The 21,159-nt window shown below is 43.5% G+C and overlaps 3 protein-coding genes across 10 annotated transcripts in view; 1 reads left to right on the top strand and 2 right to left on the bottom strand.

Annotated features, from left to right (window-relative positions):
* Positions 1-9,199, top strand: part of palld (palladin, cytoskeletal associated protein) — a 66,259-nt gene extending 57,060 nt beyond the window's left edge. For all 8 annotated transcript variants that reach the window (XM_044130078.1, XM_044130073.1, XM_044130075.1 and 5 more), the window contains 8 exons: positions 1,097-1,318; positions 2,163-2,312; positions 2,538-2,626; positions 4,929-5,061; positions 6,817-7,024; positions 7,109-7,274; positions 7,828-7,961; positions 8,049-9,199. In XM_044130078.1, coding sequence (XP_043986013.1) covers positions 1,097-1,318; positions 2,163-2,312; positions 2,538-2,626; positions 4,929-5,061; positions 6,817-7,024; positions 7,109-7,274; positions 7,828-7,961; positions 8,049-8,209 — 1,263 coding nt within the window. In that variant the 3' untranslated portion in view covers positions 8,210-9,199. The remainder of the gene's footprint in view (positions 1-1,096; positions 1,319-2,162; positions 2,313-2,537; positions 2,627-4,928; positions 5,062-6,816; positions 7,025-7,108; positions 7,275-7,827; positions 7,962-8,048) is intronic.
* A 331-nt stretch (positions 9,200-9,530) lies between these two features.
* On the bottom strand, positions 9,531-13,447 carry cbr4 (carbonyl reductase 4). Its single transcript, XM_044130081.1, has 6 exons — positions 13,302-13,447; positions 12,988-13,136; positions 11,982-12,102; positions 11,052-11,188; positions 10,544-10,678; positions 9,531-10,462 (listed from the first exon to the last, which is right to left on the bottom strand). Exons 2-6 carry the CDS (start codon positions 13,130-13,132, stop codon positions 10,284-10,286), a joined length of 717 nt encoding a protein of 238 aa, XP_043986016.1. The 5' UTR covers positions 13,133-13,136; positions 13,302-13,447; the 3' UTR covers positions 9,531-10,283.
* A 2,648-nt stretch (positions 13,448-16,095) lies between these two features.
* Positions 16,096-21,159, bottom strand: part of sh3rf1 (SH3 domain containing ring finger 1) — a 40,623-nt gene continuing 35,559 nt past the window's right edge. Inside the window, exons 10-11 of the mRNA XM_044130072.1 lie at positions 19,413-19,774; positions 16,096-19,276 (exon numbers count right to left, since the gene is read on the bottom strand). Of these exons, the coding sequence (XP_043986007.1) occupies positions 19,108-19,276; positions 19,413-19,774 (531 nt within the window). The 3' untranslated portion in view covers positions 16,096-19,107. The remainder of the gene's footprint in view (positions 19,277-19,412; positions 19,775-21,159) is intronic.

Below are 21,159 nucleotides of genomic sequence, written 5' to 3'. Positions count from 1 at the left end.
TTTTTGCGTGATGGCCCAAGAAAATGTTGTAAATTTATTTCCTGTTACCTCCGAATGAAACCTTCAGAAGTCACCTTATCTGAACCACTAGCAAATAAATGAAGCAGACATGGAAGAAACAAAAAAAAAGGAACTTTGTGCAGCATTTTAGGCTGAACACTCTGTGTCCTCTGTGAAACATGGTCATGGCAGCATCATGCTGTGGGCAGGCATTTCTAGAAGAAAATTTGTTAGAAGCTGCACAAGACTTAAAGATAGGATGGAGGTTTGCCTTCCTGGAGGACAAGTACACTAGAGAAATGGTTTATGTCAAAGATAGTTCTTATATTAGAATAGCCCAGTCAAAGTCCAGACCTAAATGCATATGACAAAACCTGAATGATTGCGTTAAGAGGTTCTCCATCTAATATGACGGAGCTTAAATTCACACGGAATCTTGAAAGGTAAAACAAGTTTTTAAAACTTGTTTTAAAAACCTTAAATCCTTTTCCTTCCAGTTTATCAGGACGCATTGTTTTGTGTTGCTTCATCAAATTAAATCCTAATAAAATACATTAAAGTTTGCGGTTGTGACAAAAAGCGAAGACGTCCAAGCGGCATGAAGACTTCAGTTACGCGCTGCGCAGCGTGTCGTGTTGCTGAATCATCGCATCTCACAGTGACGCACGTCGTTTCGCGTGTTGTTCACGTTTCAGGCAGCGAACAGCCCCTTCTTTCAGTCCAGCTCTCAGAGAAACGACCTCCTCTCGGTGTGATCGCGGGTCGGCACCGGCCTCCTCTCCGCGTCGGCTCAGGAGGATTAGCGCCGGCTCTGCAGCTGCGCCCGAGGCCTGTCATTATCTGCGGGATGTGTCATCGCGCTGAGCTGCTCTGCAGATGTTCCTCTGCGCTCCGCGGAGCGATGAGGGATTGATGGGGATGGCAGTAGAGGAGGAGTGGCTCATCTGGGGGGGAAACGGACTGGGAAATTGTGGGGGGAGAGTTCGGCTCGATTAAGTGACGATGAAAACGAGTTCATGAACCTCGGTGCTCTGTCCCTGCATGCTTCTCAGATTCTCCCTGGTCTCCTGACTCACCCCGTTTCTCTTGTGTTCAGGAGTACAAAGTGTCCAGCTTCGAGCAGCGCCTCATCAGCGAGATTGAATATCGCCTGGAGCGTTCTCCGGTGGAGGAGTCGGACGACGACGTCCAGCACGACGAGGACTCCGCCGGCCAGGGGGTGGCGCCCTCCTTCGACCAGAAGCTGAAACACTACAAGGTGTTTGAGGGCATGCCGGTCACTTTCTACTGCAAGGTCCACGGAGACCCCCAACCAAAGGTACCCTCCACTGATTCAAACGGTTTCATGGGATCACACTTTTTCCTTTCACACAACTTTCCACCAATACGCTTGGATACAGCATTCTGTATCCATAATCTTAAGAGATTGTTTTTGTGACCTACCGACATGAATACATTTGTTCACACAATAACAAATTTCTTTAAGAAACAAGCTGCGCTATCGTCCTCCTGCCACTTCCTGTTGTCTTCGTCATTTTTGCCAGTAGTAACATCCAGCTATTGATCATGTGACTTTTATGATGCGAAAAAAAGTTTTTCCATTGCAGTTTACACTGATACACTGATTTTGATACAGCCGAAATGTATAGCGCTAAAAGCTTTTATCAAAAAACGAGCTGTTTTAAATTGACGTGTTTCCATTAAGTGAATCTATTTTCATAATTCCAGTTTGTGCAATTTTATGGTCAGTGTTTCAGTCAGCAGCCTTTCACATGATTGCGTGCAGGTGATGACACTTATTTTGACAATTATTGTATTTCTGTCTCGTGAAACTCAGTTTCTGAGTAGCTGGATTATAGATTTTTGCTAACTGCGGGCCCTAATCCTCAAATGATGTGCAATAAATTTATGCAGACGTTTCTGAATTACAGAAGTAAGTGAAGTTTTGATAACAGTCTAACTTCTTCAGAAGAACCCGTTGTCTATGAATCAGAGCTATTTCTAAAGTTGACGACAAAAGGGGCCGATGAGCAACCTGCTGTAATAAGACACAAGAACATTGCTAGAACATCTGAAAACCTGGTGCTACTTTTAAAATATGATGTTCATAGAAAACCACAGTGTAACAATAAAACTTGAGTGTTTGCATCTTTTCCTTGCAGGTATATTGGTTTAAAGACGGAAAGCAGATCTCCAAGAGGAGCGAACACTACCGGATCAGCCGGGATGCGGACGGCACCTGCTCGCTGCACACAGCGGCAGCCTCGCTGGACGACGACGGAAATTACACCATCCTGGCAGCAAACCCAGACGTAAGTCAGAAGAAAAAAAAAAGAAACATTTATCTGGGAGGCTGCAGATAACGCCCTGCTGGTCTGAACAGGAAGGAGGCGTTGAATGAAGCAGGAAGTCACTAACACCCTCAGAGGGGTGAAAGGTTCATGTAGGACAGGCGCTCTCCTGCTTTATCAGAAAACATCTAATTTCCTCCTGCCAGTCCTGGGCTCAGACTCCAGCTCTCTGTCCTCCCACTGCAGGGCCGGGTGAGCTGCACCGGCAGGATGATGGTCCAGGCGGTGAACCAGCGCGGCCGCAGCCCACGGATGGCTCCAGGTCACATGCGCAGGTGAGGATCCACTGTCTGGCGGTGATTTAATTTAATTTTTTTATTTTTCTTTCTTCATGCTGGGTCAAATTGCTTGTTAGTGTCGGGTCAGATTTGTTCTACTAAAGGGGGGGAAATTTAGTGGCTTTTGTTTAATCGGCTGCGACAGACCGGCGACCCGTCCAGGGTGAACCACACCTCTCGCCCAGGACGTTAACTGGAGGTCGGCACCAACAGCCCTCCTGACCCCACTAGGGACCAGGGGTGTTAGAAAATGGATGGATGTTTAATCAGCTGCTGACTTGGTTAATCTGTTTCATTTTAAAAGTCAAGTGCAACCCTTGTTGCTAGGTAACTAGTGCAGCAGCAGATTCATGTTTCACAAAACTGCTTACAAATAAAAAAAAACAGCATGAAGTGAAATCTGGATAAAGCAGGAAAGGTCACCAGTTTGGCAGTATTTCTGATATCTAAAAGAAAAAAAGTAACCAATATAACTATCGACTGAAATGCTTCTATTGTGATATGTTTTTCAGCCATTCGGTTCCAATATTCAAAAGGGCAAACAAAACAAAACCTGCACTTTTTAAAAAAAATTTTTTTTATATAGTAACAACATGTACATCCAGCTGCTGGCTGGCACGCCGGCAGCTGCAGCCCCTCACATTTCTGCACACATTGAGGCCAGGAAAGCTTCCAGGAGACTCATATTTGCACAAGTGTTTGCCATGAACTGGAATCACACTCTGTTCTTTGTTTAACTGTTCATTCAACGAAAATCAGAGTGTTAATGAGAGGGAACACATGTCTGTTCTGACCTTGTATACACGGTGTGTGCTCATGCAAGCCTGTATAGTAAAAGATGATCACAGAGGCTGTGGACATAAAAACCACCTGTGAGCTGTTATCACCATGGACACGCCCCGATTAGATAACAGCGCCGCCTTGTTTTGGGTGAGGAGAGAGAACGAGATAACAATCGGTGCCTGAATGACCGTTTTTTTTTTTTTTTGTTTTTGTTGTTTTTTTTTGTTTCTGGGTTTTTTTTCTTTTATGTCCAGCCCTGGTTCAGGTGCAGGTGGGATGATGAGGTCACAGGGAGGAATCAGAGGAACACCTGTGGGTGCAGAGATCACAAACAGGAAGAGGGTTGATGTCAGATCTGACAGGGGAGGAGAGCGCACATAGATTTATTAAAATAACTGTTCTGGTTTGAGGGAGCTTTTCTTTCAGAAATCAAACATTTCCAATTTAAGAGCAAGTTTCTTCTTCTACAAAACTCACCTCTCACTGTAAAACGTACTGTTTGCTAACTAAATGGTTTATCCCCCCTGCTCTGTGGCGAGCAGATCTATCCTGCTTCTTGCTTAATCCTGTTTTACTTAGACCTCTAAGTAATCCGTTTGCTCCAAGAGGGCAAAGAAAATTATTTAGCAGAGAAAAAATACCGTAACTGAAAGCAGACTTTGTAGTTTGTAACTCATCAGGTAAAAACTTTGTACTTCAATTAAATAGGGATGAAACGATTAAAGGGATTAATTGTGATTAATCGATTATTGAAATAAACGTCAACCAATTTAGTGATCAGTTAATCATTAGCTGTAGAAGGCTATTTGCTGAAAGGACAGCATATTCAGAGCAGTGATTAAGACAAAACTCTGCAAAAAAGATTTCTATTTTACATTTAAGATGAAAAAAACAAAACTCTTTGTCTGTAAGTACGTTCTACTTAGAACTTCTCAAGTCGCATAGCTTGCTCTGCAGAAAATCAAAACAAGTGTTGAAGTTAAAAATATTTAATTTGCAACAAGTGATAAATCGCACACTAAAGGAATGCTACACTGACAACTAAATGTTTATATCCTTATTTAAAAAAGGAAATGTTTTGTACTTTTTAAATGTATTTCTAGTCATGTATAAAATAAGCTCAAGAGGTTAAATAAAAATTGGCAGAATGTGCCAATGTTTTTATATTAACTATTGTCAAAATATTCAATTACTAAAATGATGCAATTGATGAACTTATGTTTCATTATTTGCCTGCAGCAGGTTCTGTAGGAAAACAGATTGATAACTACATGCAACTCCTGAACTCAATCCAATGCAAAGAAAACTTGATGATTTTCTGCACAAGTAGCTCAGCTTGATGTTTTCTCCCTAGCAGAGCATCGTTTATTAACATCAGGAAAACCTGCGCTCAGCTGAAGTTTGCATCTCTGTTCAGTTCAAAAGCTGGCGCCACCCTTTCGGACTGAAACCGCCCGCCCAAAAATAAGTTCACTCCGTTCACCGTCCTCACTGCTGTCCTCTGCGTCTCTGCCAGGCCCCGATCTCGGTCCAGAGACAGCGGTGACGAGAACGACAACATCCAAGAGCGTCACTTCCGCCCTCACTTCCTGCAGGCGCCTGGTGACCTGATCGTCCAGGAGGGCCGCCTGTGCCGGATGGACTGCAAGGTGAGGACACACCCCTGGAGGAAAGAAGGTCAGAGCAGTTCGCTGCTGCTGCTTCGTCCAATCAGCTCCTAATAGAACCCATCTGGCCCACTGATTGGTCAATGCATTTGTTTTGTTTTAGATGCTCTTGCTTTGTAGCCAACAGAGATACCCGTCACCCCACCATGCTGATGTGTTATGTCATCTTCACTTCAGTCCTTTGTTACCTGGCAACATGTAGAAACACAGTAAAGAAAATGGCATTGTTTATTTAACCTCCTGTGATGTCAAAATAAAAAGTCTCCACCTGCAGAGGACAGGCCAAAGTTGCGTCACTCTTGAACTGCAAATGGCCCCCGGGCCGCACTTTGAGCACCCCTGTTCTATATTGAAATGAAGCGGATAAAATAACAGAGAATGACTGGGGAGGACAAAAAAACCCCCAAAAAAACCCAGCTCCAAACCAACGAGAATATGATAATCATAGTAATACAGAAAGCGTTTTCAGATCCACCCTTTAATTCACTGTCTGGTTCGCTCAGAGGGAGGCTCCATGTCAGCGCTGCCAAAGAAACGTTTCCACACTTTTTCCTTGATTTAGTCTGTAGGAAATAAGGAAAACTGGCTCAAAGGAGACATTTGCTTTCTTATGAATGTCTCACCATAAATGGAGAGAATGCAAAGATGGAAGCCTTGAAGGACCAAGTCCAGTTTCTGCTCGCAGTTTTCCCTGCTCTTTTACCTCTCGCCTCCTCGCAGCATTCACAAACTACTTAAAGCTGGTTCATGTAATAAAAGAAAACAGACCCACAATTAATTCGCTATAAAAAGGCGGTCTTTTTATTCCTGTAAAAAAAAAAATCGCTCTCTATTTTTTTCTTGGTCTGTGTGTTTATAGCAAAGATTTATCTACAAGACCTGTGTGGGGGGGAAAAAAAACAAAACAAAAGATCCCAGCGCTGTTATCTTTTCACACTTGAAACCAGGCAAAACTAACTTACGAGCAACTTTTCAAAGTACAGCAGCTTGTTTTAAGTTAATAATTCCTGAATATTGATTAAAAAACAAACATGTAGTTTTAGTGGTAGATCTTTTCATACATGAATAGTTCATGGTAGGCAGGCAAAAGCCTTGGTTTCAGTCTATTCCTTTTTTTTTCTGTAAATTAAGGGTTTGTAAAGTGGATTTTTTGCTTTTATTCTTCGTGTAAGTGTTAATTTACCAAAAATAAAAGGAAACTGAACTGAAAAATGTATCGTTATAAGTGAAATAATCTGCCAGTGGAAGCGGTATTTTCATCAATATAAAGGAATTATTGACTCACAAACAAGCTCCAATATCTTGGAGAAACGTTACTTTTAAGTTTGTCTTATTTCAAGTGTACTGAGATATTTGCTCTTGAAACTAAATTTAAAAAAATACTTGGTAAGATTCAGTTTTTCCACTGTAGTCCACATCCCTTTGTGATTTCCATGAACGGTGAATGTTCCAGGTGGGGCAGCAGCAGGCCGGGTGTTGGGTTTCTCACCCGGATCTAGTCCTTTGAGCAGCTTGTTCCCATGACGAAGCATGCAGGCGACTGGGCTCCGTCACATAAACACAACACAGATAAACCAAACGCTGCCGTCTTCGTCCTCCCAGTAAACACACAGACAACATGTGCGGCTAACGCGCTCCATTCTCCAAGAACAACAAGCAGAGAGTGCAGGCCTTGAACTTCTCTTCCACACATTCACCGCAGTACGATGACTTTATGACGCTTCCGTCCACCCGCAGGTGAGCGGCCTGCCAACCCCCGACCTCATCTGGCAGCTGAACGGACACGCCATCCGACCCGACTCGTCCCACAAGATGCTGGTGAGGGAGAACGGCGTGCACTCCCTGGTCATCGAGCCGGTGACGAGCCGCGACGCCGGCATTTACACGTGCATCGCCAGCAACCGGGCCGGCCAGAACTCCTTCAACCTGGAGCTCATCGTTGCAGGTGAGTTAAAAGTGTCGCGCACGGACGCCGATCGAAGGGCGTGGTTTCGCCGTCGCCTCGGTAACGACGACTCTCTCTCGGCAGCTAAAGAGATGCATAAGGCGCCCTCGTTCGTGGAGAAGCTGCAGAACACGAGCGTGGCGGAGGGTCACCCCGTGCGGCTGGAGTGCCGCGTCATGGGCGTTCCTCACCCGCAGATCTTCTGGAAGAGGGAGAACGAGTCCTTCACTCACAACACAGACAGAATCAGGTACCGGTCTGCAGTTCTTGCTTTTCGAGAACAATTCATCTTCGCAATGTTTCCCACATTTTGTCGCGTTCCAGCCGCTGAGTATGACGTATTTTAGCGGGATTTTACATGGGATTTATTATAATGGACTAATGCACAGGAATGGAAGGAGGAGGAAAGAAGCCGCCCTTTTTTTGCCAGGGAAGCCCGAAACGTTTTCCGTACATTGGTACTTTCCAGACCCACATTTACGTGTCTGTTAGGGGATGCATCATCCAGCTTTGCAGATAGGTATAAAATATTCTGCACATTTTCTGCAAAACAAAGTCAAGTCACATTTGATGGAGATCATCTGTCTGGGCAAGTTTTCTTAAATTAAGGTCTGGACTTTGACTGGACCACTCTAACCGATTTCAGTGTAAAAGAGGCTGAATACAAATGAGTGCAACACTTTGGATTTTTATCAAGTTTGAAAATGCACTGGATGCCTCATTGCATTAAGTCCCAGTAAAATGTCAGCGGTTTGAGGGGTTAGAAGTAAATTTGTATCAGTAACACTTATGCTCCTTCCCAGCATGCACCAGGACAACTGCGGCTACCTGTGTATGATAATCCAGCCGGCTCTGAAGGAAGACGCCGGTTGGTACACCGTGTCTGCCAAGAACGACGCCGGTATCGTTTCCAGCACCGCACGCCTCGACGTTCACAGTAGGTTCAAACCGCCTGCCGGGTCGCACGCTTCCTCCCACCTACTTTGCCGCTGTCGTCTCTAACTCCCTGTTTCCACCTCCTCAGCTCAGTGGCAGCAGCCGAACCTCCCGAAGCCCAAGAAGGTCCGCCCCTCAGCCAGCCGCTACGCCGCGCTGACGGAGAGGGGGCTGGACGTGAAGGCGGCCTTCTTTCCCGACTCCAGCCCGCTGCCACCCGGTGGCCTGGTGGAAAGCGACGACCTGTAACGGGGACACAGAGAGTTTTGACTCCAACCCCCTCCCACCCGTGAAGGCTGCCCTCAGTCCCCCCTCCCCCCAACACTCCTGAGACATAAACAGAGAGGCAGGGGGCAGACTGAACTCTAGTCCACCACTGAACTGCAGAGAGGGGGGAGGGTGCAGCTGTGGTTTCCTTCTTATAAACCCTTTATAGTAAAGAAATTAAGGTGACTTGGAAGGTGATTGAAGTGCTTATGATGAGAGAACAGTTAAAGTGCCTCTTAATTCTGTAACGATAGGAACCCGTGCAACACAGATTCACTATTCATGCACACGTCTGATACCTGCAGTAACGGATCTGAGTGGCCAGAATTTAAAGGGACTGGAAGAGGCGAGCTCTTCCATGCTGAATGTTGGAGGTCTGGTGTGACGAAGGTTTGAGGTTAAGTTGAGCAGGATGCATGTGGAAGAGCAGGTGTAAAGTAAAAGGCTTTAAAGATGGTTCATTTAGTTGATTTTCCTCTACTTTGGGAGGTTTGTCTTTCCTAGCAGTGTGCAATGTAACGTTCTGACTCATGAAAGGTTTCAGTGTAGCTCTCCTACAGATCACTATTTTATTCTATTTACCTTCCCAACTATCCTATCTTAAATTATACCTTTAAAAAAATGAAGTTTTATAAACATACTGCCTTAAATCACTTCAATTAAACACCTTTTCTTTGCATGTTCTTTTCAAACACCTGTATAGTGCCAAACAACTTTTACATGGATGTATAAAACACAACTTCTTGCAGTATTCAGGGGTAACAAACACTCAAAATAACAATAAAAAAAGAAGAAAGAAATTAAAATATATTTATATGTATCATTTTGTCCCTGTTTAGATGTCTCTCTTGTATCAGCTGACCTTAAAGTGCTGGCAGGTTTCTATGCCAATCAGTGCCTGTACACAGATTGTTCTCCTGATCTCATTTTAGCTCAAACTGTAATAAAAGTCCAGATCTGAAGAAAGTGAAATGTTTATATAAACCTCATTATCCAAACATTTTTAGAAGGACCCATTTTGTAGGCAGTGTAAAAGCTAAAATTAGCTAAAATGATGTCAATGTGTGGGCTATAACTAGCAGGTTGACTAAAACTGAACTACTAAACAGAGCGGGCCGGGGATTGTCAACATGATACATTTTCATGCCGTTTTAACCTCTGACACAAACCTGGAGCCTGCATAACCTCTCTGCATCGCAACCCCTGAGTTGGGTCCGACCGACATGGAGCCTTTAGCAGGTCCCTCCTAAATATCTTCACCGATAGACATAAGCACAATGAAGACCAGTGGACAAAGCGATGTTGACAACATTATTTTTTTTTTTTTTGAAAAGGATAAAATACAATAGGGTTGTACTTTTTACAATGCAATGCAAACATTGAGAGCAGGAGGACAAACACGTGTCAAGTTGCTAATTTATTCCACTTTTTAAACGATTCTTTTTAATGGTAGAGATTAACCTAGTAACTTCTTACTAGTGGACATGACCGTCCCCTCCGTCGTCCCTGCAGGTCCGAAGCTGTAACCAAACACGGAAAACATTCCCCAATCTAAAAATACCACCCCCACCTCTAATTTTCTCCAGCTGCAGCCCAAAGGGCCTCGTTCCCGGACAGGCCCCCAACCAGAGGTGGAATCAGGAGGGTGACGGTGTTGCGAAGACAGAGGGGGTAACATGTGCTGGGGGAATCTCCCGAGGGAGGTGGGGAAAAAACAAATCATGAGCGCTGGAATCAGCAGTGAGCGCTTGACAGTCATGGAAAATGAGCCGCAGCGTTAAATCTTGTGATTAAATTTAGGACCCCGGGGCCCAGAGGTCTGGTCGGGGCCAGACACTTCGGAGTCAGCAGTGTTAGTCACAACACACACACACACTGCGACTCAGTGACGCAGCAAGACAGCCCTCTGAAGGCAGATGAGGGATTTCATCTTCTAACTCGGCCTCATCTCCATCCATATTAGCATAAAGCCGTCGCTCATCATTAGCGTCCTTGCTTAAACGAGACATCCAGAACTGAAAGGCTTTCCTTCCTTCTGCACCAGTGATGCCCGTCCCTACATGGCCAGCTGCAGTCCCCCGTCAACCACCAGCACCTGTCCTGTAAGGTATGAAGAATCCAACAGGAAGAGGACGCCCGTGGCTACCTCCTCTGGGGTGCCAAACCTCCCCAAAGGGATGGAGCGTGCTTTGGCCTCCTCGTTGAGCCCCGTGGTCATGTCCGTGTGGATGAAACCTAAAAGGAGGGTGGAAAAAGTTGACTGAAAACAGAAAAAGAAAGGCGGTGACGTATGAAGAGTGTGTGCCAATGCCGTACCTGGAGCTAACAGGTTGACCCGGATGTTACGTGAAGCCACTTCTTTGGCTAGCGACCGAGTGAAACCTTCTAAACCGGCTTTACTGGCACCGTACGCGCACTGGCCCGAGTTTCCCTTCAGGCCCACCACAGAGCCTGAAAATACGGCACCGTTAAGGCAACCAGGTATGATGGGAACGCATGCAAACACAGCAGTTTGTTCCACAGACGATTCAAATCAAATTACCTCAGTGATCTCTTAACATGCAATCCTTTAAATAATAATAATTAAAAAAAAAACATGTAATAAAGGGAATTTTTGAGGTTAAATCTTAAGGTTTTCTTGGGAATTACCCTGTCTGAACTCAGTAAACTCGTAAAATAATTTACGATATAATGTAAAAAGAAAAACACAACAATTTAGTGCCATTCTATGAATTCCATGTATGTAAGGTAAACAATGTGACTCTGCTGCCTCCTGGTGTCTAAACTGCTGACCTACACCTAATGTAGAAGCTCTGAAGCAGACCTATGTTAACGATGGCCGCTCCCGGCCCCCGCAGCATGCTGCGCAGTGCGGCCCTGCAGGTCAGCATGGGGCCCAGCAGGTTGGTGTGGAGCGCTGCCACCATTTCTTCAGGCTTCGTCCTCAGAAGCAGAGCATCCCTGATGACAGGATCATAAGTATTCATACAGCGCCCCACACAGTCACTACCATCCGTAAGAAGCTTAAAGATCTTTTACGTAAATGAATCTTCTTAGGTGTACTTTAATCTAATACTGAATAAAATCTATATTTTGGTACCGTTGTCTAACAGGACAGGTTTTCCACTAACATTTAGATTTTTCACCCCTCTAAATAATTTCCTCAGAAGTGCTCGACTCTTTAACGCCACTCACAGATTTCTAAAAGACTCAAATCATGGTGCTAATATGTTAGTAATAATACTAATAATAATGGTAACTTTATTAATAAACTGCTTCCAAACAATGTGCTTAACATTTACAAGGAGAACAAAACAGATTAAAAACATAAAATGCCATAATAGATACAAGACATCTTGTTTCTGGTGAAGCACTTCTGGGCTCATTTGCTCCTGTCTTGATTAACATGTTGACAGTTAATGGAAACCAGGCCCACAGCACCACTGGTCCTCTACCATGCCCATCAGGGGCGTCAGCGGCTTTTTCAAATGCCCCTCCTGTGTTTCACACTGAACCAACTTGGAGTATTTGCAGCCAAAAAGCTTAACATTAGCTAAGCCTGGCTGAATCTAAAATAACTTAAACATAGATTAAGAAACACTTAACTTATATTTATTTTACTGGATTTTTCGTTCCCTGAAATGTACTAACATTAAAAGTTGGATTTTTATTTTTATTTTAAAATGCTATAGTAAAAATACATTTCTCTTAAGCCTTTCAGCGCATCAGTTAACATTTCTACTCCGCTGCCCACCTGTTGATTCCAGCGGCGTTCACAAGGTAAGCGATGTCTCCACAGGTCTTCTGGATAGTTTCAAAGGTTTTCTGCACCTGATGCTCCTTAGAGACGTCACAGCTGAAGGCCCTGTGGTCAGCTGAGGAGCACACACACACACGCACACACACACACACACACACACAAACCATTTCTGAGTGAGCAAGCCAATGCATTGTTACAATCTGTTCTAAACCAGATCAACAGACAAACTTCAACTTTTCTGTTTAAACTCTTTAGATGGGAAACTGTACAGTGAACAGTAGCACAAAGCGCCAGTGTTTGTGTAAAAGGCGTTGCATGTGGAAAGTTTTTGTTATGGAGGATATGGCGTTCTGTCCACAGAGGCTCCGGCAAAGGGGCATAAAAATGGAAAAACACAAAGAATGTTGCTTAACACATGGGTAGTTAATACAACAAGAAAGGGCGCATAATAATGTAAATTTACCTGTCCATCTACTTCTAGTATAATTCAGATAAACACAAAGGTGTTTATCTGGCATGGGTGGGCATTGGGGGGCATTACCCGCCCATGGAGTCAGCCGTCTCCCCCCTGGACTGGAAGCTGTTTGTTGTTTTTACCTCCGAGTGGCCAACTCTCTGTTATTCCTATATCGATACAGTATTCCTATATTGATACAGTAGGGGCTTCCCCACTTCCAATATCATCACCTTATGTCACGTTTTTCTGCCATTAAAACTATTTAATTGTTGTTAACACATCATGACCTTTTTTCCGAGCCGCCTTTAAACGCAACATGAGCGCTAGAGGCTGCTGTGCAGAGCTACTCAGGTGTGTGTTAGAATCATGGCAGCAAACCAACAAAACGTAAAGAACTTGGCACAGTTTCCCCCGCAAACTAACCAACTGAGTTGAGCAAAGCTGTTGGATGCAGGTTATGTAAATGATGACTAGTTAATACAAATAGCGTCCGTCCGTGAAAGCAAAGTTCTTCACCCTGATATATGTTCACGATTTACACACCTCCGTGTAGGGCAGCCACAGCAGCCTCGGCTGCCTCCTGGTTCCTGGAGACCACTGCTACCCTGCAGCCCCTCTCTGCCAGCAGGCGGGCCACAGCCTCTCCAATCCCCCTGGAGCCTCCACAGACCACCGCCAGCCTGGACATGACCCTACCGGGGAGGACACAATCCCACCCGAACAGTTGGGAAGGAAAACTATCATGTTCAGCAAAGTAGCCTGGGATTATTAAATGTTTTCGGCTCAATTTAACAAATGTCATTTATAATTTACACACTTCATCTCTGTGACATTTTACACACACAACTGGTTCTTACCTTATTTCGATCTGTCAAACCTCATCAGTTGGTTTAGTAAAACGAGATTAGCCTTATTCTGAATACACAGGCGCCGCCATGTTTCCGAGCCTGTATGTGCGTTGCTAAGTACCAGCCAACAGAGGGCGCTGTGGACCCACTGAAAACAGACACACCGGTTGAAAATGTCGCTTTCCTACTCAAGTTTTTTTCAAGTAATATTTTCGATAAGTATTATGCAGCCAGAATGTTTTAATTTAATCACAATTTTCGAAGAAGTAAATAAAAGGCGGCAGTAAAACCTTAGCGAAAGCATGGTGGTGACTTGACAACAGGAAATGTTCAGTAATTGTCTAATATAGGGTTCAGTTTCATATCTACTGAATTTATTTATCGCATTATAATCCTAAGATTTAAAGTATTTTGTGGAACTTAACACACAAAACTTAGAAACATTTTGCTGTAAAAAGGGAAAAAATATTTTATTAACATTTTTTTTAAGTATTCCCAAACCTACAACAGACTGGCTGAAAGTGGGGGGGGGGGGGGGCAGCAGGTCAACAACTTCAAACTCTCACCCACAGCTGCAATGGAATGATAAAGACAAAAGTAAACATTTGTACTAAAGTGGCCTAGTTCAAGTCCAGAACAAAATACTCTTGATAATCTGCTGCAAGACTTGTAAGTCAATGTGAACAGACACTCTGCACTTCAGATGTATAGTGCAAAGAAACATTTCAGTCTTTAAAAGTGCAAAGCTACCAGTAAGAGCAATAAAAAAAAAAAATGCTCATCATAGGAGGAGAAAAAAAGCAAAAGACAACACCCTGCATTGCATAAAAATGAGTAATGACAGGAATAGCTGGCCTTGTCCCACACCTGAACATTACACGGCTTCTCTGCAAGATTTATCCACTGAAGTTAAATGACATTCACATGCAGCACACCTCTGGCCCCCCGGAGTCCTGTGAATCACATCCTCTCTGCAGCAGAAATCAGCGTGAGCTTTAAACGTCCCAGCTCCTTAACACGGTGTTCCTGACTGTAGTCTAGCTGCAGAGCCAGATTGGATTTGTATTCACATCACCTCCTGAACACATTACTCCTCTCTGTCACACCTTTGTGATCCAGTGATCCTTGCCAGCAGAGCTGTGTACTTTTCTAACGCACAAACACTCCTAGGAGAAAAAAGACAAAAAGTTTTCATTGATTTTCTGAAAGGGTTTTCCAGAAGACATTGCAGTCCTGAGAGAAAATGTACCTTCTGTTCGTCCTTCACAAACAAAATCTGAACAGGAACAACCTGACGCTGAGCTCCTGAACTACATTCAGTCCTCAAAAGCTATTTTTGAACCACCTACTGTACCATGACTTCTATTTTTAAACACATCCCAACCCTCCATACACGCACCAAATGGAACAGAAAATTATGCAAATGCATACTGAAGTTAGAATCTGTCGAATATATGCTCTTGTTCTTATTTCTGCTGCCAAGCACATACAGTCTTGAGCTCGTATATCTGAATGACCCATTTCCATGGTAACCCGACCACTGCAGGGGACTGCGTGCAACACGATGACCTCTGTGGGTGCATGTCAACTCCTGTCAGTGTTTCCCGGCCGAGCACACCGGGGGAGGCTCACCTCTGTCTGAGAGGCTCTTCGTGGAAACAATGACCGCATGTACCCAAACCCACTCCAACTGTGTCCTCTGAGGAAAGACCAGAGCTGCTGCAGCCGCTGCGTGTGCATGCATACAGAGAAGAACCTTAACATGGATGTAACAAAAAAATAAATAAAAAAATACAGCTGCTTCCACACTTATTGGCTCCACCGGTTTAGATAGATTTCAAAATAAATTCATGAGAGAAACGACCTCAAACTGGAAACGCAAATGCAAAAATACAAACATAGGTTTGGGTATGTTTATTTGATGGGGGGAAAGCATCTATCCATCCATCCATTTTCTTTACACCCTTCTTCCCTAAATGGGGTCGGGAGGGTTGCTGGTGCCCATCTCCAGCTGCGTCCCGGGCAAGAGGCGGGGTTCACCCTGGACAGGTCGCCAGTCTGTCGCAGGACAACTCAAAGACATACAGGACACACAACCATCCACACACACACTCACACCTAGGGAGAATTTAGAGAAACCAATTAACCTGACAGTCATGTTTTTGGACTGTGGGAGGAAGCCGGAGAACCCGGAGAGAACCCACCATGCACAGGGAGAACATGCAAACTCCATGCAGAAAGACCCCGGACCGGGAATCGAACCCAGGACCTTCTTGCTGCAAGGCAACAGCTCTACCAACTGCGACACTGTGCAGCCCTTGGGGGGAAAGCAATTTCCTGGAAATGTAAATATATTTTTAATACAATCTCACAATCTCTCTCTTTTTAAAGTTTTTTGTTTTACTTCAAGAGAATCAGAGTGTCTAAGAAACTAATTATTAACCCGTGACTTTCCGTTTCTGAGAATCTAATGCAGCATTGACCTATTTACCATAGTGACTCCTTAAAATGGGAAAGCCAAGAAAACATGGCTGCAAAGTCATCAACTCAATGCCTTAACCTAAAAAAAGTAATTATGGAATAAAAGGAGTCTTTTTTTAAACCCTCTTCACAAGGGCCACCGCTGCTTTGCTGTGAATCAACACTTCTGTACGTCTGCACTCCTAATTTGACCAGGAAAAAAACGTCACATTACCATGAAAAACAGAAAAACCTCAACAAAATACGGAAACAGTTTCGATTTTATTGTTATAGATTTTTTTTTGTTTGTTTGTTTTACAAAATATGTGATTCCCTCAAATGCTTCAGAATATTTTTTTTTTATTATTATTTTCACATAACAGACATGATGTGCCAAATAATTAGATTTCAGTTTTACTAGTTTTAGGCATAAAGCAGACTAATTAAGACAACAACAAAAAAAATCAAGTAAGTCACCTTGGCGTATAGACAACATGTTAGACTGGATGAGGCAAACGTTGTTTGCTGATGCTCAGAAATGAATGAACAGAGCTGAGAGTTACTTCAAGAAGCACTTCATGTTTGCAAACTGTGCAGCATATGCATGAGAAGACAAACGGGTGTTGGTGAAATTAGCAATGCCGTGACAGTGCGTACGTCAGTAGAAATTTGTGCATTTGTGCCTTTTTGGGTAAGATGAAAGGCTAACTGGTGAGATGAGAGGAGAGGTTTGAGCAAATAGTCTGAGGTTGGTGTGATTGCCAAGACATCAGATTCATTCTACTTAAAAAGGACAAAAAAACAAACAAACATAGAGCTAGACAGTGACGTGTACCATCGTTCTCCACATATCAGACAAATTATAACATATTCCAGCAGTCAGTCACACAGTGGTCCCCCTTAACAAACAACGAATTACAAAATAAGACAACAACAACAACAACAAAAACAAACAAACATTGAAAGCGTGTGCTTGAAATTCTGGGTCCCGATTCTAAAAGCCGAAGTTGGCACAAGTCAACATTAAAATCTGAAGACGATGTGAAAAGGTCAAATTGCACTAACCGTGTCGGTCGCTCTACGATAACATGAAGGACTGCATGTACTTGATAATGATTTTAGAGAAATGTTTCATTTCATTTTATGCTTAACGAGCCACAAATGTGACACAAACCCCTCAAATCACAACATATTAAAAGGAATTCAAGTCTGTGTCACATTTAAAAAGAAAAAAAAAAAATTAAATAAAGGGCTCAAAGTGATTGATTTTGATAAAAATCTGAGATTCCACAGAATCGCACAACACGCCTCTTCCTGTGGAGTGATACGGTCGTGCTACTTTAGGCAAACAGTCTGCACTTCGGTCAGCAGTGTGCTTTATTGCCACAAGTCACATTAGGAAAGAGTTATTAGTGTTGAAAAACAGAAATCCCAGTGAAGGGTTACTGTGTCAGGTCAGTCATAAGCTCTACCAGCAGCAGGTGTCGGCCTCTGAAATGCCTCGCAGAGATAAATATACAAAAACACAATCTGCTTTGTTTCTGAAACATAATGTCGCTGTAGGGATGCTCTGTCTGGGTTCGGCTGCTGTCTGGGGGTCAGGAGAGCAGCTACTCTGGTCAGTGAATATATTAGCCAAAACATACAAAAACTACGTTGGACTGCAAAAAAAGTTCATTTGGAGTGTAAATAAAATCCTCACCTTCCGTCCAGGCGGTGGCTTTACTAACTACATGCAAATATTTGATCTTGGAAGGTAAAAGCAACGAACAGCAACCTCCACCACACCTCAGGAAAGGATAAAAAAATAGCCATAAAAAAAAAATAATAATAAAAAAAAAAAATCTGCCAATGGCACAGAAACATTTAGTCGTACGCAGCATTCACAAATTAGAGCTTTGAGGATTCACATGTGCAATACAGCAGATCTCACTTCCACTCCTCTTGTTCAGGTAACGGGGGAGGATTCGGTTTTGTTGCTCTTCCGGTGCAGTGCCCTCGTTTGTTCCAGTCAGCTCCATCGCCCTGCTGATAGCTTGAAACAATGATAAAACCTTCACCAGCAGGCCAACAGAAGAAGCACTATGAACAGGGTCAATTATGACATAAGGCATGCGCACTACTTAAAGGGATAGTTCAGGGGTTTTCCCAAGTGTATTGAACGGAGTTCCTGTTTTCAGATAGATTATTAATTTAGTTGTTCTAAACTTATCCAGAACTGAAACATAAAAGAAACCATTCCCAAATGTTCACATCGATAAGAAAACTATGATTAACAAGCTTTTATGACAGACAACATCTTACATGTGGAAGCTAACTCTGTTAGCATCTTCATTAAGTATAAATCCACAATAACTGATCCGGGAGGCTGAAGCTAACGGCTGGTCCAAGACCAAAACAGAGTTCTTAGTTTTAAAATTACTCCAATTTGAACAGCACAATAACTTTTTTTATTTTTTGCAAACCTTCTTCCGTTGGTTAATTACACAGGAAACTGAGGTAGTAGTGGGTCAGACGCCACATCAGAGTGACTACTTTATAGAAAAGTTCTGTAGTGTTAAAAAACAAAACACCCCAATAAAATAGTGTCCACTTGCAGCTGTACTATTTTTACTTTTTACACTGCTTTACTTTTATATAAGAGCAGAAATACTTCACTAGTTACTTTCCTGTTTCACACAGGATCACTGCTACTGGCACACCACCTTCTACTTCCATTTCTTGTATAAATAGTCATTGGACTTAGTGGAAATAATCGGCTGATTTAAATGTGACAACAGCTTAAAGGTCCTTGTAAAAAAAAATAAAAAAAATAAGAGGAGTTCATAAAAGCTGCTTTGTTGTTTTGAGACCAGAGTTGTTTTAAATCTGCTTTGGTTTTGGACCCTGTTGGACTTCAGCTAATCTGGATTTATCCTGACTGAAGACACCTAAAGGAGTTAATCACTGCATGTAAGATGTTTACTGCTTATAACTCTACAACTCCAGAACTATCCCTTCAATCTCTCGATGTCTAGCTTCATAAAACGTCAACATGAAATAAGTTAAAAAGTGAAACAATCGGATGAATATTTCGTATGGGTTGTTTCAGAACCGGTTACGGTTGTGTCCTTATGTACGATAAAGTGAGGAACAGTACAAGGCACCCATTTACAGCTGAGTTGTTACAAATATATAAATAACCAAGAAAAAAAACAGAAAGGTTTATGAGTAGTGTGCTATGTTCTCCACCTAACTCCGTCCACTGTGCTTTTTTTAAACAAAAACAAAATGTATTTCTCTCCCCCAGCTCTGAGTGATTTTAACTTCAAGTGTTGTTGGGGCGGTTCTCTCAGCAGCGTCCGAGCGTCTCTGGTTAGATGCTGTCCACAAAGCTGCCGGGGAACAGGCCGGTCCTGCCGTTCCTCTGCAGCGTGCCTTTGAACCAGCCGTCCTCCCTCTTCCTGTGAACAAACACAATGTCTCCCTCCTTCAGTTCCAGCTCAGCCTCGCTCTGCGGGGGATACGACACCACCACCCTGTACCTGGGGAGGACAGCCAGAGGCACAGTGAGACACTCCAACGCACCGCTTCAAAGACAACCGAGCCGTCCTCGTATAACGTTACACCTTCTGAATCTGGGACAGACAGGACAATGCGGCCAAACTTTCACATCGGTACCTCTCGCATATGATGGGACGTGCGTCATGTTGCTGTGATAAAAGAGAGGAGCAGGGCTGCCGGGGGGGCGGAGCGATGGGGGCGCATCCGTCGAGAGGGCCGCTCCTCCGGTGGGACGACTCCAGCATGGAGGAGGAAGAGGAGGAAGAGGAGGATGAGGATGATGACGAAGCAACGGCAGCAGGTTCAGGCTCGAGGCAGCTGGCTGAGGTCGAAGGAGGGGAGATGTCGGGACCCACGGCGCCGTGCAGCACCTCTCCAGCTGCAGCCTGCTCCGCTTCAAGGGTGGGAGAGGACGGGGGCGAAGGACGAGACTTCTTCTTGTTGGACGACAACAGCTTCAGAAGACTCTTCTTTTCTCTCTGCAAAAAACCCCCCCAGCAACAATTAGATGGTAGAAAGGAACAGATCTTAAAATAATTTACGTCTTTATGTCCTTTTAGAGACTCATTTTATTGACAAAAACTAACACTGTTGAGAATGATTTTGTTGTATCCTATAGCAGCAATAGCCATGATATTGCCGTTGCCTTGGTAACCTACCAGTTGGTGTTTCTCTGATCAGTTTGTATGAGCAACTAAAATGGTTTGATTAGTTGATTAGGTCCAACTAATCAAACCATTTGGCCAAAAGTTGTTACAGAGTGAAGAACGCTCAAAGTTAATCTATCTGAAACAAATTCATTCAGGCTGCAGCTACAGACAGCTAGTCCTCCACAGCTGATGCAGAGTTTCACAAACACAAATTTAAGACTTTTTAATACCACTATGAATAAAATTTAAGACCTATATCACAACAGAATGCACAGGCAACAGAAGACTGCCAGTGGCGAAAACGCAGATGGTTCAGTCAGCTGGCAATAATTTACACTTTCCCATGATGGATGCAAAAAAACTAGCTAGCTAGGATTTATTAGCAGCTAGTTAGCGCTAGCCTCAACCGCCTCGAGATACAAAATCAAGATTTCTGTGTCAGACAGAAAAGTCTCACAAGAAAAATAGACTAGATAGAATTACATAGAGATACAATTTAAAACCTGCGATAAATGTATTTAAGGCTAAATGAAATATTTTCTAATCCAATGGTCTCCCTCACCGTATTGTACATTTGTCAATTCAGCCATTTTATAACTTGAAAACGTTCAATTCAAATCAACACTGGAGTCATATCATCCAACTTCAGCGGAAAACAAGAAGGCGATAAGACATATTCAAGTTGATCTTTTTCTCCTTCCTAGGCTTCAACCTTAGTCTGTCATGTAATATAATGTTAAGCATGCAAGTACAGTTCCCTGGAGGAGAGGGACGACATGCACATGCTGTATGAGATGGGTATCCTGGCAGAATACATCTCTAATCACGCCTTTAGGCGAACAACACGGTTGTTCCTCCGTTTGTCAGGCGCTCTTCACTGAGCCTAGGTGCTCCATCCAGGTGATAAAACCTGACAAAAGTGTGGAGTGAAGACCAACAAGCAGCAGAGCACGGGTCCATTTTAATGATGTCCATGAGGTTGCTACACTCCAGCTAGAGTGAGCTCTCCCAGCCTGAGGCAGTGGGAGACTGATGCTCCTATAAGCTGGGGAAAAGGCCTCAACGATCCAATAAGACAGTCTCTGTCTTGACAAGCTCTGCGCCTGGGGATGTTGGCAAAGCTCACAAACAGCTGATCGGACAGCCACATCCTCTGTGAATGATCAACTTAGACACACAGTGCGTGCACAAGATGCAGGAAACTAAACCTAGTC

This window comes from Gambusia affinis, linkage group LG10 (assembly GCF_019740435.1).
Source record: "Gambusia affinis linkage group LG10, SWU_Gaff_1.0, whole genome shotgun sequence".
Lineage (NCBI taxonomy): Eukaryota > Metazoa > Chordata > Actinopteri > Cyprinodontiformes > Poeciliidae > Gambusia > Gambusia affinis.
This window is presented reverse-complemented; position numbering and strand designations above follow the sequence as displayed.